General features: G+C 34.9%; 2 protein-coding genes across 3 annotated transcripts in view; one reads left to right on the top strand and one right to left on the bottom strand.

The window, feature by feature from the left end:
• The window catches only part of LOC129253578 (DNA repair protein RAD51 homolog 3-like), an 18,445-nt gene extending 13,351 nt beyond the window's left edge, over positions 1–5,094 (top strand). For both annotated transcript variants that reach the window (XM_064109034.1, XM_064109035.1), the window contains 2 exons: positions 2,974–3,034; positions 3,973–5,094. In XM_064109034.1, the coding sequence (XP_063965104.1) occupies positions 2,974–3,034; positions 3,973–4,146 (235 nt within the window). In that variant the 3' untranslated portion in view covers positions 4,147–5,094. The remainder of the gene's footprint in view (positions 1–2,973; positions 3,035–3,972) is intronic.
• Positions 4,993–17,671, bottom strand: LOC129254850 (cilia- and flagella-associated protein 119-like). Its single transcript, XM_054893386.2, has 8 exons — positions 17,349–17,671; positions 15,493–15,524; positions 13,835–13,900; positions 13,180–13,349; positions 12,039–12,109; positions 10,236–10,416; positions 9,218–9,325; positions 4,993–7,408 (listed from the first exon to the last, which is right to left on the bottom strand). Exons 1-8 carry the CDS (start codon positions 17,376–17,378, stop codon positions 7,212–7,214), a joined length of 855 nt encoding a protein of 284 aa, XP_054749361.1. The 5' UTR covers positions 17,379–17,671; the 3' UTR covers positions 4,993–7,211.

The following is a 17,671-nucleotide window of genomic DNA, read 5'->3' as shown; positions in this document are numbered from 1 at the left end:
TTATGTTCAATTGCAAATCAAGCGTAAGTCTTAAATTCAAATTCAAGCGTAATAAGGTCGAGTTGCAATCGCAATTCAACTACATGTTTAATCAAAGGACTTACCCTTGATTTGGGACGTGTGATTGAGTATAACATTTCTCGCAAAATGCCCTAGTAACATTAAAATTGTTCTTTCGTTTAAATTGTGTGTTATTATTTTTGACAAGCTGTATTCCTGTCCAAGTCAAATTTCTTAGTTCTCTCCAAAACTGTGCTCAAAATTGTTTCCAAGATTGATAAAGAAAAATTTTCTTTTGTATCATTATCAGTCCACAATTTGCAAACCGTAGGTCCTGGAAAGAGTGAAGAAAAAAATGGCTATACCCAAATCATAGTAAAAGGACATGATGGAATCTCCCAGATTGAGGTAGCAAGCAGAGACCAGAAGTCACCAGAGTCAGCAAGTGTGCAGATCTGTGTGTAGAAGAGAGAAAAAAAGAAATAATCAAATCAAAGTATGAATTTAATTATCGTGATGATTGATGACGTGCGGTGGCATGTAATTCCCGGTCAACAACAAATGATAGTAGGTTTAGACACCTGAAAAGTTCCACTCAGAACACTGGTGCTCTACCTCAAGTGATGTTTGTGTAGGCCCCACTCCACTTCACTACCGCTACACTACCGTACATGTACGCCACACCTACCCGGGTAGGTGTGTAGCGTAGTGTAGGCTGTAACAGTACTCCAGTAGTGAAGTGGAGACTACACGAACATCACTTGAGGTACGGTGCTCTCTGAGTCTCTGTGTCATTACAAAGATTGCATTTATCTTCATTGTTGAAGGCATTACGCATACATATATGCAGCAACACTCTAATCAGAAAGAAACACCAGACTCTAATTTTGGCCCACCCAAGGGTTCATTACATGCCGCCGCGCACAGAAAATTCAAGCCATAGAAGTCGTGGACCCAAGAAGTGAGATCCCAGCACGCGCGACCCACTAGTTAGAAATCCACTGCCAAACGCGGTTCGTGGTTAGTATACTAATACTAACCTCGCAATACGTACTAGTAGTATACTAATACTAACCACTCAATACGTGTGAGTGATTTTGGCCAGGAATCAGGGTAACACTGCTGAAAATTTGTCTGGCTTCATGACATCGGCATCATGGTGATATAATTCTGTGTATAATAAAAACTTAAACATTCCTCTGAAACAGCAGATTTTCAGCCATGGTCCATACCACTCAGTGCTCCTAAATAATTTAATCGCCTGCCTGAGTCCTGACCAGTTTTAGAAATCTGAAGAAAAAATCTGCTGGAATTGTGCCACTCACACGTATTAAGTATACTAACCTCGCACCACGAACCGCGTTTGGCAGTGGATTTCTAACTAGTGGGTCGCGCGTGCTTAGCCTGGAGCTAGCGTCTGGGATCTCACTTCTTGGGTCCACAACACACGACTTCTATGGCTTGATTTTTCTGTGCGTGGCGGCATGTAATGAACCCTTGGGTGGAATTGTGCAAAAACATTATTTCTAAAATAAAAACTTTTTAATTTTAATAGTAGTTATGCCAAAATGCATGATTCTAAACTTATATCAGATCTGTATCTGTCATCTGACCTGAATGCATCGTCAGAACAAGTACAGTTTCCAAACATGCTTACCTTGACTTTTGACTGGATCAAACAGCGTAGCCTGCAACATGCATCGGGAGCAAGTGAATGGGACCGTGCAGCTTGGAGTTTTTCAATAGTTAGTAGAGCAACACAACGAAGACTGTCGAGTGGACAAAATCGATCTTTCCAGTTCACAATTCAATAAAAAACGGGCAAAATTACACAGTTCTGGTTCCCTTATAGTCTGAAGTTGTCGAAAACAGAATTCGGATGTCACATTACATGAAGAAAACGGTAAATTCGGAAGATATTGAAGAGGTCAGTAAGGTGATTCAGTGTATATGCACAGAGGGCTAGAGATGAGGAGCTCGATTATTGTGTGACGTCATTATTCTCGACTGTTTTCACTGCGTGAACTGTCGGTCTGGGTGCGGCTGGGGGGGGCTGAGAAGGGTCTCTAATAATTTCATTTCTTGCATTTCCACGACATCAATAAGACTTTTTAGTGACATATTTGTGTATAAAAAGACAAGACCTTTCCATTCATATATAATTTGTCTATAATCATCACTTTCGTGAATTTTCTTTGGATGTATACTTTAACCCTAAAAGGATTGGGCTATTTGAGATGTATTGAGGACTGGGGGGGGGGCCATGATCGCTAGATTGCGTCGAAATTACCACATAAATTACAAGCCAGTATTTAAAAAAAATCAAAAAATAATAATTTTTTTTTTATCATGAATAAGATATGCAATTTTTTTTCATGAAAAAGATTATTTGCATATTTAACAAGCAACTTCACTTCAAATTTTCATTTTTCCCCAGATGTCATCTTTGTAGTCTTATTTAAAGGTTTCCACAAAAAATTGCAAATGCCAAATTTTTCCATATGTATTTCTTTGTTTTTAGAAGTTCTTATGTATTTATTTGTTTTTTCGTCTTTTGTTTTCTATTGTTTTTTCAATGGAAATTATTACAGACCATTCAGCAACTAAATCAAACCCTAAATTATTTAAGCAGAACAATTGGAATTGAAAATAATCACCCTTTTATGAATTTCTTCTCCGAAAGACTTTGTACACAAAGTTTAAAAATGAGCCATTTTCGGCATGACACTGTCATAAAAAGTCATGTGACATTGTGACACTATACCTGTATGTCACGAATTTGGTCTCAAAAGTTGCAAAAAAAAGTCATAAAATTTTGCGGCTATATCCTTTTGTGTTTCGGAAATATCGCGTGAAGTGTCAAGGGGGGAGCCATCATCCCCCCCTGTCCTTTTAGGGTCAAAGCATGTTATTCATGAATACTGTTTCTATTACTCTTCATGTTTATCTACTAGTACTTACTTTTTGTCCCAGATTTGCCAACTTATACAAGTCTCCTTCCAAACAAGAAGCAACAGTACCCTTTCAAATCACGGTAAGAGATCACTACCCTACATATATGGTATCACTATATTTTTGTGTCCAAATTTCTTAGATGAAAATATGGCAGTGTCATCTAAAGAAGCCAATCATTTAATTGTGATGAAATACTCATACAAAAAAAGGAGAAAATCTAAACAATTCTTTAAAAAAAAATTTGCGGCTATATCCTTTTGCGTTTCGGAAATATCGCGTGAAGTGTCAAGGAGAAAATCTAAACAATTAGGGAAGTAATGATTGGAATGGTATTTTTACTGACTTATCAAAGCAATTTGGTTTTAGTTTACATTTTTATGTCTGTGGCATTGTATACTCTGTCTGTAATAAATCAGACTTGTGTGTAAATTTTGCCTGACAAAGCAACCATAGCAGATTAGTGTCAAACAGAAATGGCCTTGAGGTGGAGGCATCCGAGGCAATATATATTTTTATAGATCATTTTCTATGCAAGTGATTGTAAACAATTCTAATTTGAATCTGGAAAACATAAATTTTTTTATACTAATGGAAGTAATCACAACTCTGTTCACATAAGATAATGTCATATAATTCAGGCCAGTGATAAGTACACTAAATCCCATTTTCAAGATTCATATATTTAAATGGCAAATACAAATACTCAGCTGGCGAGAAGTGAAAATGCATGAAAAAGACTTGGATTTGCAGCTTGTTTTCCATTAATGTATAATTTGTCAATTTCATTTTGTGCTTGATATATCTCAAGGTCTATAATGCTATCAATTTACTGTATGACAGAAACTTGTTTCAGAAGTTTAGAATACACTTCCTGAAATGCATTTTACTCCCCAAAGCATGGAAATTCATCTTTATTCTTGTATTTTTTATACATACACATAAATCTTGTCCAACCAAAAACTTTGAAAGGTAGTTTGAGGAAAAAAGTCTTGTATATTTTTCCATTTGTCCATACAGCAAGCAGGAGTGCGTAGTGTGTCAAGGAATCAGACAGATTCAGAACCACAACCTGCTATTAAAGATGGGACAGGTTATAGACATCAGGAAGAATTTACAAATCACCATAGCAACCAAGATAACAATATGGACAATCCTAGGAAGAGACTTCGCTCAGAGGATCCAGTGACTTGAAGGAATGGCAGAGCTTGTTCCTTTGGTTTCATGTCTATAGAAGTAAATTTTAGCACGAGAACAGATAGCACTTATTCAACTTTTTTTAACACTGGGGTATTCATATTTTGTGCCATTTTGCCAATGAAATTGTGATTTTCAGTACAGTTTACATGTATGTACATCTCAACTATTGAATGCCCGCAATGTAAATTGTCATCTGAAAAGCATTTTTCCCAACCAATTTTGCTTACAAAAGGATAGTGCATGCTTTCTTGATGACTACTTATTATGATGACTACCTATCACGTGGCTGGCTTTCCATAGTTGGAATTGATTTGAATATCTCACAACTTGCGTTATACAAGCGTAGCATTTTATGAAAAGAATAGAGATTTTCATTATTTCCTTTAAGCTACTGTTATCCTTAAATATGATTCGCTTAGAGGAAAATTGGCAGTGGAAAGCATTTATTTCATGAAATGCTTCCAAGTTATTCATGTTTTCTCATCTGCAGTTAAATAGAAAATAGCACAATGTTATTTATTTTTCTAAGGTCTTTTGATGTTCTAGGATAGAATTTGCACTTTTAAAAGTACATTCGGTGATTCCTAATTGGAACTTTCTCTACGTTTTGAATTATTGATTGACCATGCTGCGTTTTTATAACAGTTTTGTGGTGACAATGGTTTTGATTCCTAACCAATGACTTTATAGTTACAATTTTTTCAGTATTTTATTCTTATGGCAATTAGCAAATAATCACTGATACAAATAATGAAAGCATCTTTTTCAGAATATCAACGCAAAAGAAAATAAAAGATGATGAGACCAGTCACCAATGAGACAAACATGAATTACCAAATGTAAATTTGAAATAGATCTTTAATCAGAATATAGTTTAACACATATAATACATTTTGTTATAAAGACAAAATAAATTAATTCAATTGGAATAAGAATAAGTAACTCGATATATTTCTCTTTCAGTTGCTAGAAATATGTAACATGTGCATTATAATACAAAAGGTAGAAAGATGATGAGACAGGGGAAGGTGATAGGCAAGATAGAGAAGGGGAGGAAGGTAGAAGGGAGAAGAGAAATTAAAAAGAGAGAGCAGGGATAAGAGAGAATGGATGAAGGGAGAGAGTAAGAGTAAAGGAGGAGGAAAATGTTTCGATGTGCAGGAAGTCTGAGGGTGAGAGGAATATTTGAATCACTTGGGCAGAGGCTGGATAGTGAATAAATATGTACAATCGCCTATGGATCCCGAAGTGACGCCAGAATGCGACTAATTTCTGAGGAGCTGCATTTGCGTCACTGAGGGGGCCATACTTTCACCAAACCTTCAATTGAGTGCTGTATATATTTGGTTTATATCTGTCATGGGTATTGAATACAACAGATTGGGAATGTAATTGAATTTGATAACAATGAGAATCCTGGTCTTTGAGTGAGAAATTATGACTGCACTGCTGCAAATACAAAGTACATGTCCATGATTCAAGTCGTAGATAGTTACTGTACTATTTTTGGCTCAGGGTACTATTACCGGCTTGTGACAGATGTCAGGATTCATGGCATTTTTGCCCAATTTTGTGACGTTGGTTGGAAACATCTTTGGTTACACGACAGGGTTTAGACCAATAACCTGTTCAGATTATTATTTTGACGGATGCAATACAAATATGATTGTTTGAGATCAGTACTAACTACCATATAGAATTGTGATGAAAGAGAAATTCCATTCAAGTTGGATATTGATTGACATTAAAAGGATTTCTCTCTCTCCATATGACATTAGACCAGGGGGGTCTATCACAAAGATTTAAGTGTGACTGTATTTCAAACTTAAATTGCAAGATGCGTTTCCTATAAAACAATTGCTGTGTTGGACAAATCATGCTCACAGGACGCGCACATTTCTGTATTAGTTAAATTGAGTATTAGATATTGGGTCAGATGCATTAAAAAGTAGCAATTGCTTCAAGCACAAGCAATAGCTAGCCAAGCAATTGCGTTATTTCATATGCATAACCCCTTGCTAATGCTTGAACCCTTTTCTTGCCTTCAGAAAGCAATTGCTAGTGGTTTGAACAATAGCAACATCACACTGGTGCGAACACGGCTCACAGAAAAGGCAGGACTCAAAAAGGTGCAGAAGTGCAATTACCGCTTCTTTCCTATAACATCTTTTCCTCAGACGTGGTGTCAAACTAACTTGTTTCTTTTTGATAAATATGAATATTTGACACTTAATTTGCACTTATTAGGGAGAAAACATGTACATATAGGCTACGGTACAGTACACCTTGAGGTTCTCTCAAGTGCATAAACATGACTAAAAACTGTGAATGCCCTGATCAAGCAAACACTCAAGCTGCTCTGAAGAAGCTTGAAAAACCCAAGCAAGTGCTTAAACGCACAAGCAAAATGTTCGCTTTATGGATATGCTTTTTAGCAATAGTTTAATAGTCAAGGAAATGCTAGCTGTCTGTTAGCCATTGCTTGAACTTGCAAAATCATTTACTTTAATACCTGGTACTCATTTTTATGCATCTGGAATCAAGCGAAAGCAATTGCTATGTTTTATGCATCTGACCCAATGTGTGCATGTTGACACCAAGTATAACTTTATGTCACATTTAACTCTTAGTGAAACACCCATGGGAACCTGTCCTGACATAGACTATTCACTTTTTATAAAAGCACGGACGGACGCCATTTGGATCCCTACAACATGCTTTACACTTTGAATCAATTTACACTTTAACAAATCACAATCATCACCAAGCCCCTTTTGTATTTATTTTTGTTTGCAATCTTATGTTGTACCATGCTTGTCAATGGCCAACACCTTGTATCACAAGATCTAGAAACTGAATAAAAGCAGAAGGCGCTCATGCAGTCTATCCAAATCCTCCAGCAGTGTTCCTCCAGACTACAAAGACTTTATCATTAAACTTCCTGACTTAAAAACAACATACATTCCTCTTATCAGAAATACCCATCAGATTATAACGGTCCATCTGTAGCTTATAGCAGATAGCAGTCCGCAACGTCCTGACATGGTAAATAAATGATGCTATTTCTTCTTGCTCTTACTGGAAGCACGTCCCACCTTCCCATTTCCTGGATCGTCAACCAGGGAAAGTTTCTTCTGCAATGAGTCATTATTCTGTTGGATCTGGTCAGAGAGGCTGATGCGCAGTTTAGATAGTTCATCGTTGAGCTGCGTGGTGATCAGCTTACGGAGTTCCTTTGTGGTTTCAGATTCCTCTTCTGAGAATGAAAGATAATAAATTAGTTGTAATAATTTTCAAAGCTAAATGAAGAAAAAAAAGAAAACAGAGAATTCTTATACATTCTCTTATATATTCCTGATTTGAAAGACTTACCACTTTAAAATATATTACACTTAACAAAATGTAATAAGATGGAATAATGAAGGTCAAGTTAATCATTGCTCATCTGTTCTAACTGCTAAGTAGAATATTTCATTCAGACAAGCAAAATTATTCTTTTTTTATTTTCGGGAGCTGCTTTGCACAACCTACTGCCTAAATCTGCTACATTGGACAAGCTAAACTTGCAGTGAATTGGGATTTTCCAGGTCTCCTTTGAGCATTTCTGGGATTTCGCCCCAAACCCCCATATAATTTATTCACTGGTTTAAACGAAGTCAGTGTGCCAGTGTCCTTTATAGCACTTAATCAGATGATTACCCGGTCCCTTCCCTTTAATAGAGATGACTTTACATCAGTAAATCCTCTGGGTTATTGCTTACAATTCATGATTTTTTAGCAATCAAGGGAGTGTCTAATGAAGTATCTGTACAGAGATGTTCACTGAACAAGGTGGTTCACGAACCACCAGTCTCGCCTGATTTTACATGATCTATAAACTATGCAGTATGATCTTTTGACCCCTAAATGACCCCCGGGAGGCCAGTCAAATATATTGCTGTACACACGCGTGACCAAAAAAAAGCGTTTAAAGGGGTGTTTTTTTTTCAGTTTTGGACGCGGGCCGCACGTGCACTCGTTAAGGGTATCAAAAACACCGATTTTCAAAAAAAAAGAGGTAGTTTGAAAGACTGGTCAATGGTCAATCGCAGGGTGAAACATATTCAGGGTATTTTTTTTTTCGAAAGCTTTTTTTTTAAGACTAGCCAAACTTGTTAAGGGTATGTTTTTTTTCCCCGAGGTCATATTCTGGCTACAACTTGTTTAGGGGCTAAAATGTGTAAATAAAGCCCGCGAAAAACTTGTTTAGGGGGTTATTTTGCACACAGAGAAAAACTAGTTTAGGGGGTATTTGGAAATAATTTGGCCACGCGTGTGTACAGCAATACATTTGACTGCCCCCCCCCTCCCCCCCCCGGGAAATGACCTTTGTCCTAATGATCCTCATGAACACAAGGGTGGTATTACCCAATGATTATTTGTAAACACAATTGATGGAGAAATAAAGAAATGAGAGCAATTTGAACAAAAACTTCACCTTAAGATGATCTTTGACCCTACATGTGGTATTACCCAAGGTTCATTTGAACCAAGTGTGATAACAATCGATGGAGAAATAAAGAGATAGGAGCAAGATGCACAAAAACTACAAAAAGGATGGACATGACCTGATATCATATGAACTTTCAACTCCGAGATGACCTTTGACCCCATCATTCTCATGGGCTAAAATGTGGTAACAGACCCCATCATTCTCATGGGCTCAAATGTGTTTTATCCAAGTATCATATGTACCAAGTATGAACATAATTGTTGTAGAAATAAAAAATGAGAGCAAATTGAACACAAACTTAAACATTTTTGTAACAGACCAACAAACTGACAGACCAACAGGAAAAGAGATCACTCAGTCTCTGCCGAACTTCTTTCAGGTGAGACAAAAATGTTATAAACTAGTGATATTCTTGCATCTGATTGGTTGACTTGTTTAGAATCGCTGACAAACAGCTTCATGAAACAGTTTTAAGTTACAAAAAAAAATCTCTTTAAAAATTGAATACTTGAATGTTGAGGACTACTCCAAAAAAAAATTGTCATCATTATTCTACATGTATGACAAATTCACCTTCTGGACTGGTTGGTTTTTCTAATTCTTGTCCTTCAGGTGTAACCTGGTCCTGGTCTTCCTTCATAGGCCCATCTTCTTCCTCCTCAATAGCTTTCAATTCTTCCTCTGTCAGATAAAATGAAAATAAAAAAACACAAAATGGAGAATTGAGAGCTGATCAGACTGCTTACAAGAGATTCTAGAGCACAATCATTGGTTTGCCGCATCTCGTGATACAAACTAGAATCAACAAGGAACAAAAAACACATAAGTAGGAACTATCCCTCAGTCTCTGTTTCTTCTATTTCATATTCTTCAGTATGTATGAACAATTTGATTTATCTCAGTACACAGAATTATGTTTACAAAACAAGATATCACTCAAAATACATAACTTGGTCCAGACAGTTGAGTTGTATGATAAAGGATATTGTAGAAACATTGCAAATTAAAGATTGTGTTGTCGTTCCTCTTCTTCTGTATCTTTTTCTACATTCCTGTACCTCACTGTGTTTATTTTTTCTTATTGATATAAATGCATTTTAAATTTGGACAGTACAGAAGCATCTATCAAAGGATGGTATCTGGAGCACCAGATGATAATGGGTTTGGACAAATTTGATCAGATAATATATATCTTTAATTATACAAGCATGTTCACCCATATGTTACAGTCCATTCCAACTAAGGTCTAAAGCTATGCTGAAATTATAGGGAAGCAAGCAATGTCAAAATGTTGTTTAAATTGTATTTTTTTTATGTTTAGTGTGTTCTTGCACCACATTTTAATGGTGAAGAAAACTATTTTAGTAATATATTCCCAGACAGTAATGAATGAATTGAGCACAAAATGTGCAGACAATGTCACAATTAGTAATCCATAATATTTAAAACAAAACTTTAGACCAGAATTGAAATTAAAATATGAGTTTAGAATATGAGGGTTTTTTTTAATTTTGTTAATTCTATTTATTTTATTTTATTTATTTATTCATTTTTTTTTTTTGGGGGGGGGTGGATTGCAATTGCTTTTTACCTTCGGTTTGCGGTTCTTCCTCTTCTGGCATCCCAGCATATGATATAGAGAGGTCTAACTTGACAAGTGGGGTGAAGACATACTTGTAAAGCTTGAAGTGTCTGAAGTATGTATTCACCACATAGTCGATGACCAGACGGACATGCTCATGACTAAACAAGTTGACACTCCATGGCGGTCTCTGTAACGGAATAAAACAAACAGGTAAAAATAGTTTTCAAATTTGCAATGTATTATATGCAAGCTATTCAACATTCTGTATGAGGGGTGGGGTGGGTCCAATTTCCTTTAAAATTCCAGTAAAATTTCCTTGCATCCATTACTTAGTGAAATGGGTCTAAAATACATGGACTATAAAATTATGTAATAAACTTACAATGGATGTAGGGTATTTTTTTTACAAACTTAAAGTACAATTAAAGACCCAGACCAGAGCTAAACGTGAAATCTGCAAATTGAGACTCTAAGCTACAAAGCACAACAATGTTAATTTTATACATAAAAATCAAAATTAACTGGCTTTAGCCGAGTATTTTTCCTAAGAAAAATTCAAATTATCGGGTTTCAAACAGGCTTTATTGTGCTTCTTCATGGCTGAATTGCATGTCATCATACTGTGTCAGGAAGGTTGTGATTACATAGGTTTGTACACAGAAAAGATTGAATATTTTTGTTTCCAGACTATGAATTCAATTTCTTTTTTTTTTATTTGCAAAGGAAAATGACAATTACAATTGTTTAGTTCTCAAATGGATGGAGACCTGCCACTATTGACTTGGTTTTAGTGCTTTCTTATTTCGCCAGGTAAAAACTGTAACGTGTGATATATACCAATAGTTGAAGGTCAAGTCCACCCCAGAAAATTGCTGATTTGAATTGATAGAGAAAAATCAGACAAACATAATGCGGCAAATTTCATCGAAATTGGATGTAAAGTAAGAAAGTTATGACATTTTTAAGTTTCGCTTATTTTTCACAAAACAGTTAAATGCACGACTCAACGATATGCAAATGAGAGAGTTGATGATGTCCAACACTCACTATTTCTTTTGTTTTTTATTGTTTGAATAATACAATATTTCAATTTTTACAGATTTGACAATAAGGACCAACTTAACTTAACCATAAACTGTTAAAATGATGGTAATTCCACATGTTCAGGGAGAAATAAAACTTCTTTTCACTTGACAAACAGGAGAAAATTAGAATATTTCATATAATAAAATACAAAAGAAATAGTGAGTGGGGGACGTCATCAGTCTGCCAATTTGCATACCGACCAGGATGTGCATATTACTGTTTTGTGAAATTAAGCAAAACTTTAAAATGTCATAACTTTCTTATTTTACATCCGATTTTGATGAAATTTTCAGTGTTTTGCTTGTTGGATTTTTCTCCTTTTTTTCTTCAAATCAACGTTTTGTTGGGGTGGACTTGTCCTTTAATGAAATAGGCAGGTAATAAAACATGGCAAAAAGTATGTTTCATCAATTAAGCATGCAGAAAAATATACTTATGATATTTCCATATGAATGAAGTAAAGAAAATCAAATGCATAATCTGAAAAAAAATCATTGTTTTTCAATATACAAAACTGTTTTCATAGCCTCATAATAAGAGCTGTTCTCAAGTAAAATACTTGGCTTGCGATTGGTGAAAATTCATAAACCTTGCATGGATGTGTTTATGTGCATTTGTGGTTTGTAAGCTTTCAATTGGTATATGATTTGTCAAGTTCAGTTTTCGGTCTGGTAGGGGTCTCTCAAATAAATTTAAAAAGGAAAATATGAGATTTGAACATACCAAAACTGCATGACAGAGAACAAGTTCTTTGAAGTAGTCGTAACACTGTTCAACATTTCCAAATGGAGTTTCTGGAATGAAATATACACACATACATGTATACTTTTATTGGATAATCTTTGCACTTTACAAAAATAATACTACATGTATTATTTTTTTATTGATTTTAATATTGTATCAAGAAATAGAACAAGTTATTTCTTATCAGTCAAGCAATAAGAAAGCAATTCATTTTTTTTTTTTAAGCTTTCAATAAACAGGGATTTATTAATGTTATTACCCCTTAATATAGCACATCAAAACTCTTTGAATTAATTAAAAGATATCTTGCTTTTATTGTTCCGTTCCTGCTTTGATGAATATATAGTTTACAGACTGACTACCCAGAAAAAATATTTTTTTAAATATAAAAAAAAAGGCCTATGGAACCCGCCTACGGTGGACTAGTGACATAAACACATGATAAACCTCATTTTCTTTCTGACAATACTTTTTTATAGGTTTTAGTACTTTAGGTTTTCAAAAACAAGGAAAAAATATTCATAAAATGATAAAAAGAGGTAAATAATTGATCTGGCATAAATCCTGTAATTTGAGCTTTTCAAATAGATCTCTTTAAAGCTTGGGCAAGTGCTGTAATATATTTATTATTCAAAGTAACATGGGGAGTCAGGGGACTTATTGTTGCTTTAAATCAAAGTTTGTGAGACATATTCAGATTCAATATGTATCATCATTTTTTAGAATTCAAAACTAAAGTGATAATTTTCTTCAATCCGGCAAGGGTTTCAAAGTATTAACTAAAAAGCATATTTTTTAAATAAATATCTTTAAACATGTGACTGCTGTAATGTAACATACTCATGATCACTTTAACCTTTTTGAGCAAATACTTTTGCTTTACCTGCAGCAAAAACCAAACAATGGATAAAATTGACTACAGGTTTGACCTCAGAAAGTCAGCTTCAGTTCAGTTGATCTTTGAGTACAACAACTACTTTTGAAGTTTATATGGTTCAGTGAACATAGCTTAAAACAACCTAGATCGTAAAGATATAGGGGGTCATGAGTGAAATAACTTAGATAATTCAATGTTTTAATCATTGCATAAATGTGTATAGTAAACATGCATCATACTCACCAACACAAACCATATGAGTCTTCTTTACAATGGAAAAGAATACAGAAAGCTGTTCCTTGGTAAAATTATGGTTCAATGCAAATTGTGTGGCATAGAAGTACAAATCTAGAAGAGCAGCAGATCTAGGGTTCTCTTTGTAGTCAGTCAGCATAAAGTGATCAGCTAATATCCTGTTTTGAAATGATATTAGATTGCATTGGAAAAATCTGTATATACAATCAGTGAACTCCTACAATTCAATAAGTGAAAAAATATCTGTATATTAATATTCAGTGTTAATCAAATGTCTGGTGAATAACACAGTCTTCTACTTAAAAAAATTAAGTCATATATGGTGGCATATTGCTGTTCTCAAATCTTAGCTTTTCAAGTAACACTAGATTTTTTCAAAGAATTTAAGAAACATTCAAAATTCATATACGCAAAGAAAATGAGAAATAATTACAATGAAATATAATTCATTACATCAGAAAGATGTTTACATTTTCTAAGAAATGAGACAAACAATATGAACATAAACATGAAAGGGTGTCCTCCTTCACTTTGTACAGAAACTCAAAGTTTTGATGGTTTTTCATGAATAATGAAAACAAAAAAAAATAGCTTCATGGGAAGAGCAGTTACACTCTTTGAAGACTTACAAAATTTACTTTACCTCTTTACTTCTTCCATACTTGCTGCTCCCTTGATTTCCTCAGACTTATGAACATCTAAATCAGCCCTACAAAAAAGATTGCAAATAGACATTCAACATTTTATTGAAAATCATGTCATGAACAATCAATCTACAAACAAACTTAATTTAAAGGAACATCTAATTGTATTGTCACAATTTTGTTATCTGTATAGATTCATTTATGTCATAGAAAAGAACATATCCTCTTAAAACTCTGTTTTAATGTAAAAAAAACTCAAAACATACAGCCTACTTTAAAAAAAGGGTCTGACAATCCAAATCTGTAATATAACAGGAATTCTGCTCTTCTTTGTGTTTAAAAAATGAGTTCCTGTAATTATAATACTACTTGGCAAAAATATTTTTTAGATTCATTTTTTCTTCAGTATTTAGTTATAATAATAATGTAGATTTGTAGAGAGTACATACTATCCCAAGATGCTTTTGGAGCTAGCTCAGCAACAGTTCTCTTGTATATAAACAAGCATGAATAAGTATGAATTGGATTCCATCTTACAAACAGTTACGATCGATCCAATCAATTGTAAATCTATGGAAATCCATCCATGTCATATTTTTTTCTACAAGAAATTTGCAAAATGTCCTTCGTAAACAAAGGAAAACACACCAGATTGCCAAGAAATCCATTATTTTATGGATAGACATTTATATCCAGAAATGTTTTTGAACAAACATGCATTTTCTATGTTGACTTTGCTGGCTTTCCATAGTTGCAATTGATTGGATCAATCGCAACTCTTTGTAAGACAGGCCCCATATCTACAAATTAACCTGAAAATTATCCTACACAAAAGTTACAAGCATTCCCTTGTTTATATAACTAACTTTGCATCATGCATCATAATTCATAGCTACATGTACATCCTGATGGTGCCTGCTGCTCCATTCATCAATAATTTAACTTTTTTTTAAGGGACAAGCCATTAATTTGGGTGGCAAGGGTATTTCTAGTATCTGTAGAAAGATATGATCTAACTCCACAGGAATCTACATGTGATGGTGGTCCCCAGATCTGCGCACCTAACGATTTGAGTTAGGATTTAACATGAATTTCATTTTATTTCACAAAATCTTTCAGATTTTGGTGAGAAAGGCTGTATTTTGAGGCCAAAATGAAATGCCCAAAATTCATTATTTTTCCATTTTGAGCCAATTTTTTTAATGAATATCTGTCTATGTATTGCATCATTTCAGTAAAAGAGTGATCCAATCTTGGAATAGTTTGCTTGCAACACTAGTAATGTCCTCCTGCATAAACTCATTTAAACATGGATTAGATTATTTTTGGTCAAGCAAACATTTCGGAATTGTCTGACATCCAGGCCCGGCCCGCACTGTATATAGACTTTTAATTATGCATCACGTGTTTACCACCGGGAGATTTACAGGACTACCTACATTCCCATACAGATGATGATGTGTAAAGTTTGGTTCGTTGCGTATCTTTTTTTACTAGAATCGCGCAGATACGTGTATGTGCAAATCAAATTTATTCATTTAAAAAAATTAATATAAAAATATTTGTTAGAGGATAAACAGTGAAGAATAGTTGCAAACAAGATATGGATTTTGTGAATGACTAATAAATACCACTCACATTTACACGTACTACTTACCACAGACAGATCTTAGCCTTGTGCTCTTTTGGCTAGGAAAAAAATAATTAAAAGAAAAAATTAATCACAGCTTTATTAATGTTAAATTGTAAAATTCTCATGATACAATGTATTAAAAAAGAAACTAGTGCAATGCAAATCAAGATCAATTTAACAGCTCTGTAGCATAAATTTGAGTCAATATTATTTTGACAAACTGGCAGTGTCCAAAAATCAAACATTTTGTCCCCAATCCGGGCCAAGCCTAACCTAAGGCAAAGAAAGAGGCAAGACTACTACACACGACGACTCATCCAGGAACAAGGTTATGATTATATTACCTTGTTCTCGGCAGTATACTGTGGCATGGAAAAAAAAACATCGATTATTTTCATCCTCATAGCTTGCCCCAAGTATCACGACTTTAAATTAAACTAGATCTAGATTCTAGACACTCAAGGGTTCATTACTTGCCGCCGCGCACAGAAAAATCAAGCCATAGAATTAGAAGTCGTGTGTTGTGGACACCAGAAGTGGGATCGCAGCATGCGCGACCCACTAGTTAGAAATCCACTGCCAAACGCGGTTCATGGTGCGAGGTTAGTATACTATTACTAACCTCGGGTCCTCGCAATACGTGTGACTGTGAGTGGAATCTAGACGCGAATTGTGCACGACCCGTGGCCGTGCGCAATTAATTAATTTGCATGCGCGATGAGTGGTGCGTAGCTTTAGTTTAGGACCGCTACCAAGTACCATATATCATAACCTTGTTCATTAAACAAGTGTAATGACGTGATCTATGACCCTAACGTTAGATCTATATTCTAACGCCAAAACGGTAACTGTGTCTGTGCGGAGTCGCGCTAGTCTTGAGGACGCAATGATGATGATTTTTAAAATAATGAAATATACTTCTTCATCATTGACGTCTTGACACTCTTCCCCCAGTCGCATAAGAGAAGGACCATAATAAAGATGGATTTCCCTCGGAAATCCATCTTTAGAAACAAAAATCACTTTAATTGTATTGATTTCATTAATTTTCACACCTTCCTACGCCTAATGCGTAGGAAGGTTCTAAAAATTATAACATGAAAATGTGAAAAATTTAAGGTTTCTTACCTAACTGATGCTGAGTAAACCCCTCGATCCACATGTAAACAACGTAAGTACAATAGCGTCGACCCTTGAACCGCTTATGTATGACGTACTTCTGGCTAGCGATGCCGTTCTGATGAATAATTTATAGAAAAAAAATTATTTTGCAAATGTTAAAATTTATTACGTAATTAAAAATAATTGGTATGAAACTGACAATTATTTTTAATTTACGTGATACATTTTAACATTTGCGAAATAATTTTTTTTTTCTATAAATTATTCATCAGAACGGCATCGCTAGCCGGAAGTACGTCATACATAAGCGGTTCAAGGGTCGACGCTATTGTACTTACGTTGTTTACATGTGGATCGAGGTGTTTATCCGGCATCAGTTAGGTAAGAAACCTTAAATTTTTCACATTTTCATGTTATAATTTTTAGAACCTTCCTACGCATTAGGCGTAGGAAGGTGTGAAAATTAATGAAATCAATACAATTAAAGTGATTTTTGTTTCTAAAGATGGATTTCCGAGGGAAATCCATCTTTATTATGGTCCTTCTCTTATGCGACTGGGGGAAGAGTGTCAAGACGTCAATGATGAAGAAGTATATTTCATTATTTTAAAAATCATCATCATTGCGTCCTCAAGACTAGAGTCGCGCTAAGAATGATGATCACAGTTCACACACAACACCATTTTCAACAGGTGGGATTGCGAATATATCTGGACAGCTGGAGAGTTGATAAAAATGCGATGGAATTTAGGCCTTACCTGCGGTATTTTTGTTATTTCTCCAGGCATTTCGCTAAGCCAAGCAGTCTCTTCAAGGATGAAATTACACGGGAAAAATTATCAAACACTTTCAAAATAAAAAATAAAAAAGCGAATTATTTTTGAGCCAGATTCCAATCCATTGCCATTCCTGTCAACACAAACTTCCGGTCGTAGCCAAGACGCAAAGCATGATGGTCTGTCTTACGTCTGTGAATTGTGCGTCGTCTGCTAGCTATCATGGTTTCATTCAGTGCCCGGTTTCAGTGTACATAAATGCGAGCTTGTACGACTAATACCCTAAAATAGGCCAAGCAAAAGTC

This window comes from Lytechinus pictus, chromosome 2, assembly GCF_037042905.1.
Source record: "Lytechinus pictus isolate F3 Inbred chromosome 2, Lp3.0, whole genome shotgun sequence".
In the NCBI taxonomy this organism is placed as follows: Eukaryota; Metazoa; Echinodermata; class Echinoidea; order Temnopleuroida; family Toxopneustidae; genus Lytechinus; species Lytechinus pictus.
Note: the sequence above shows the minus strand (reverse complement) of the source record. Positions and strands in the feature narration are given on the sequence as shown.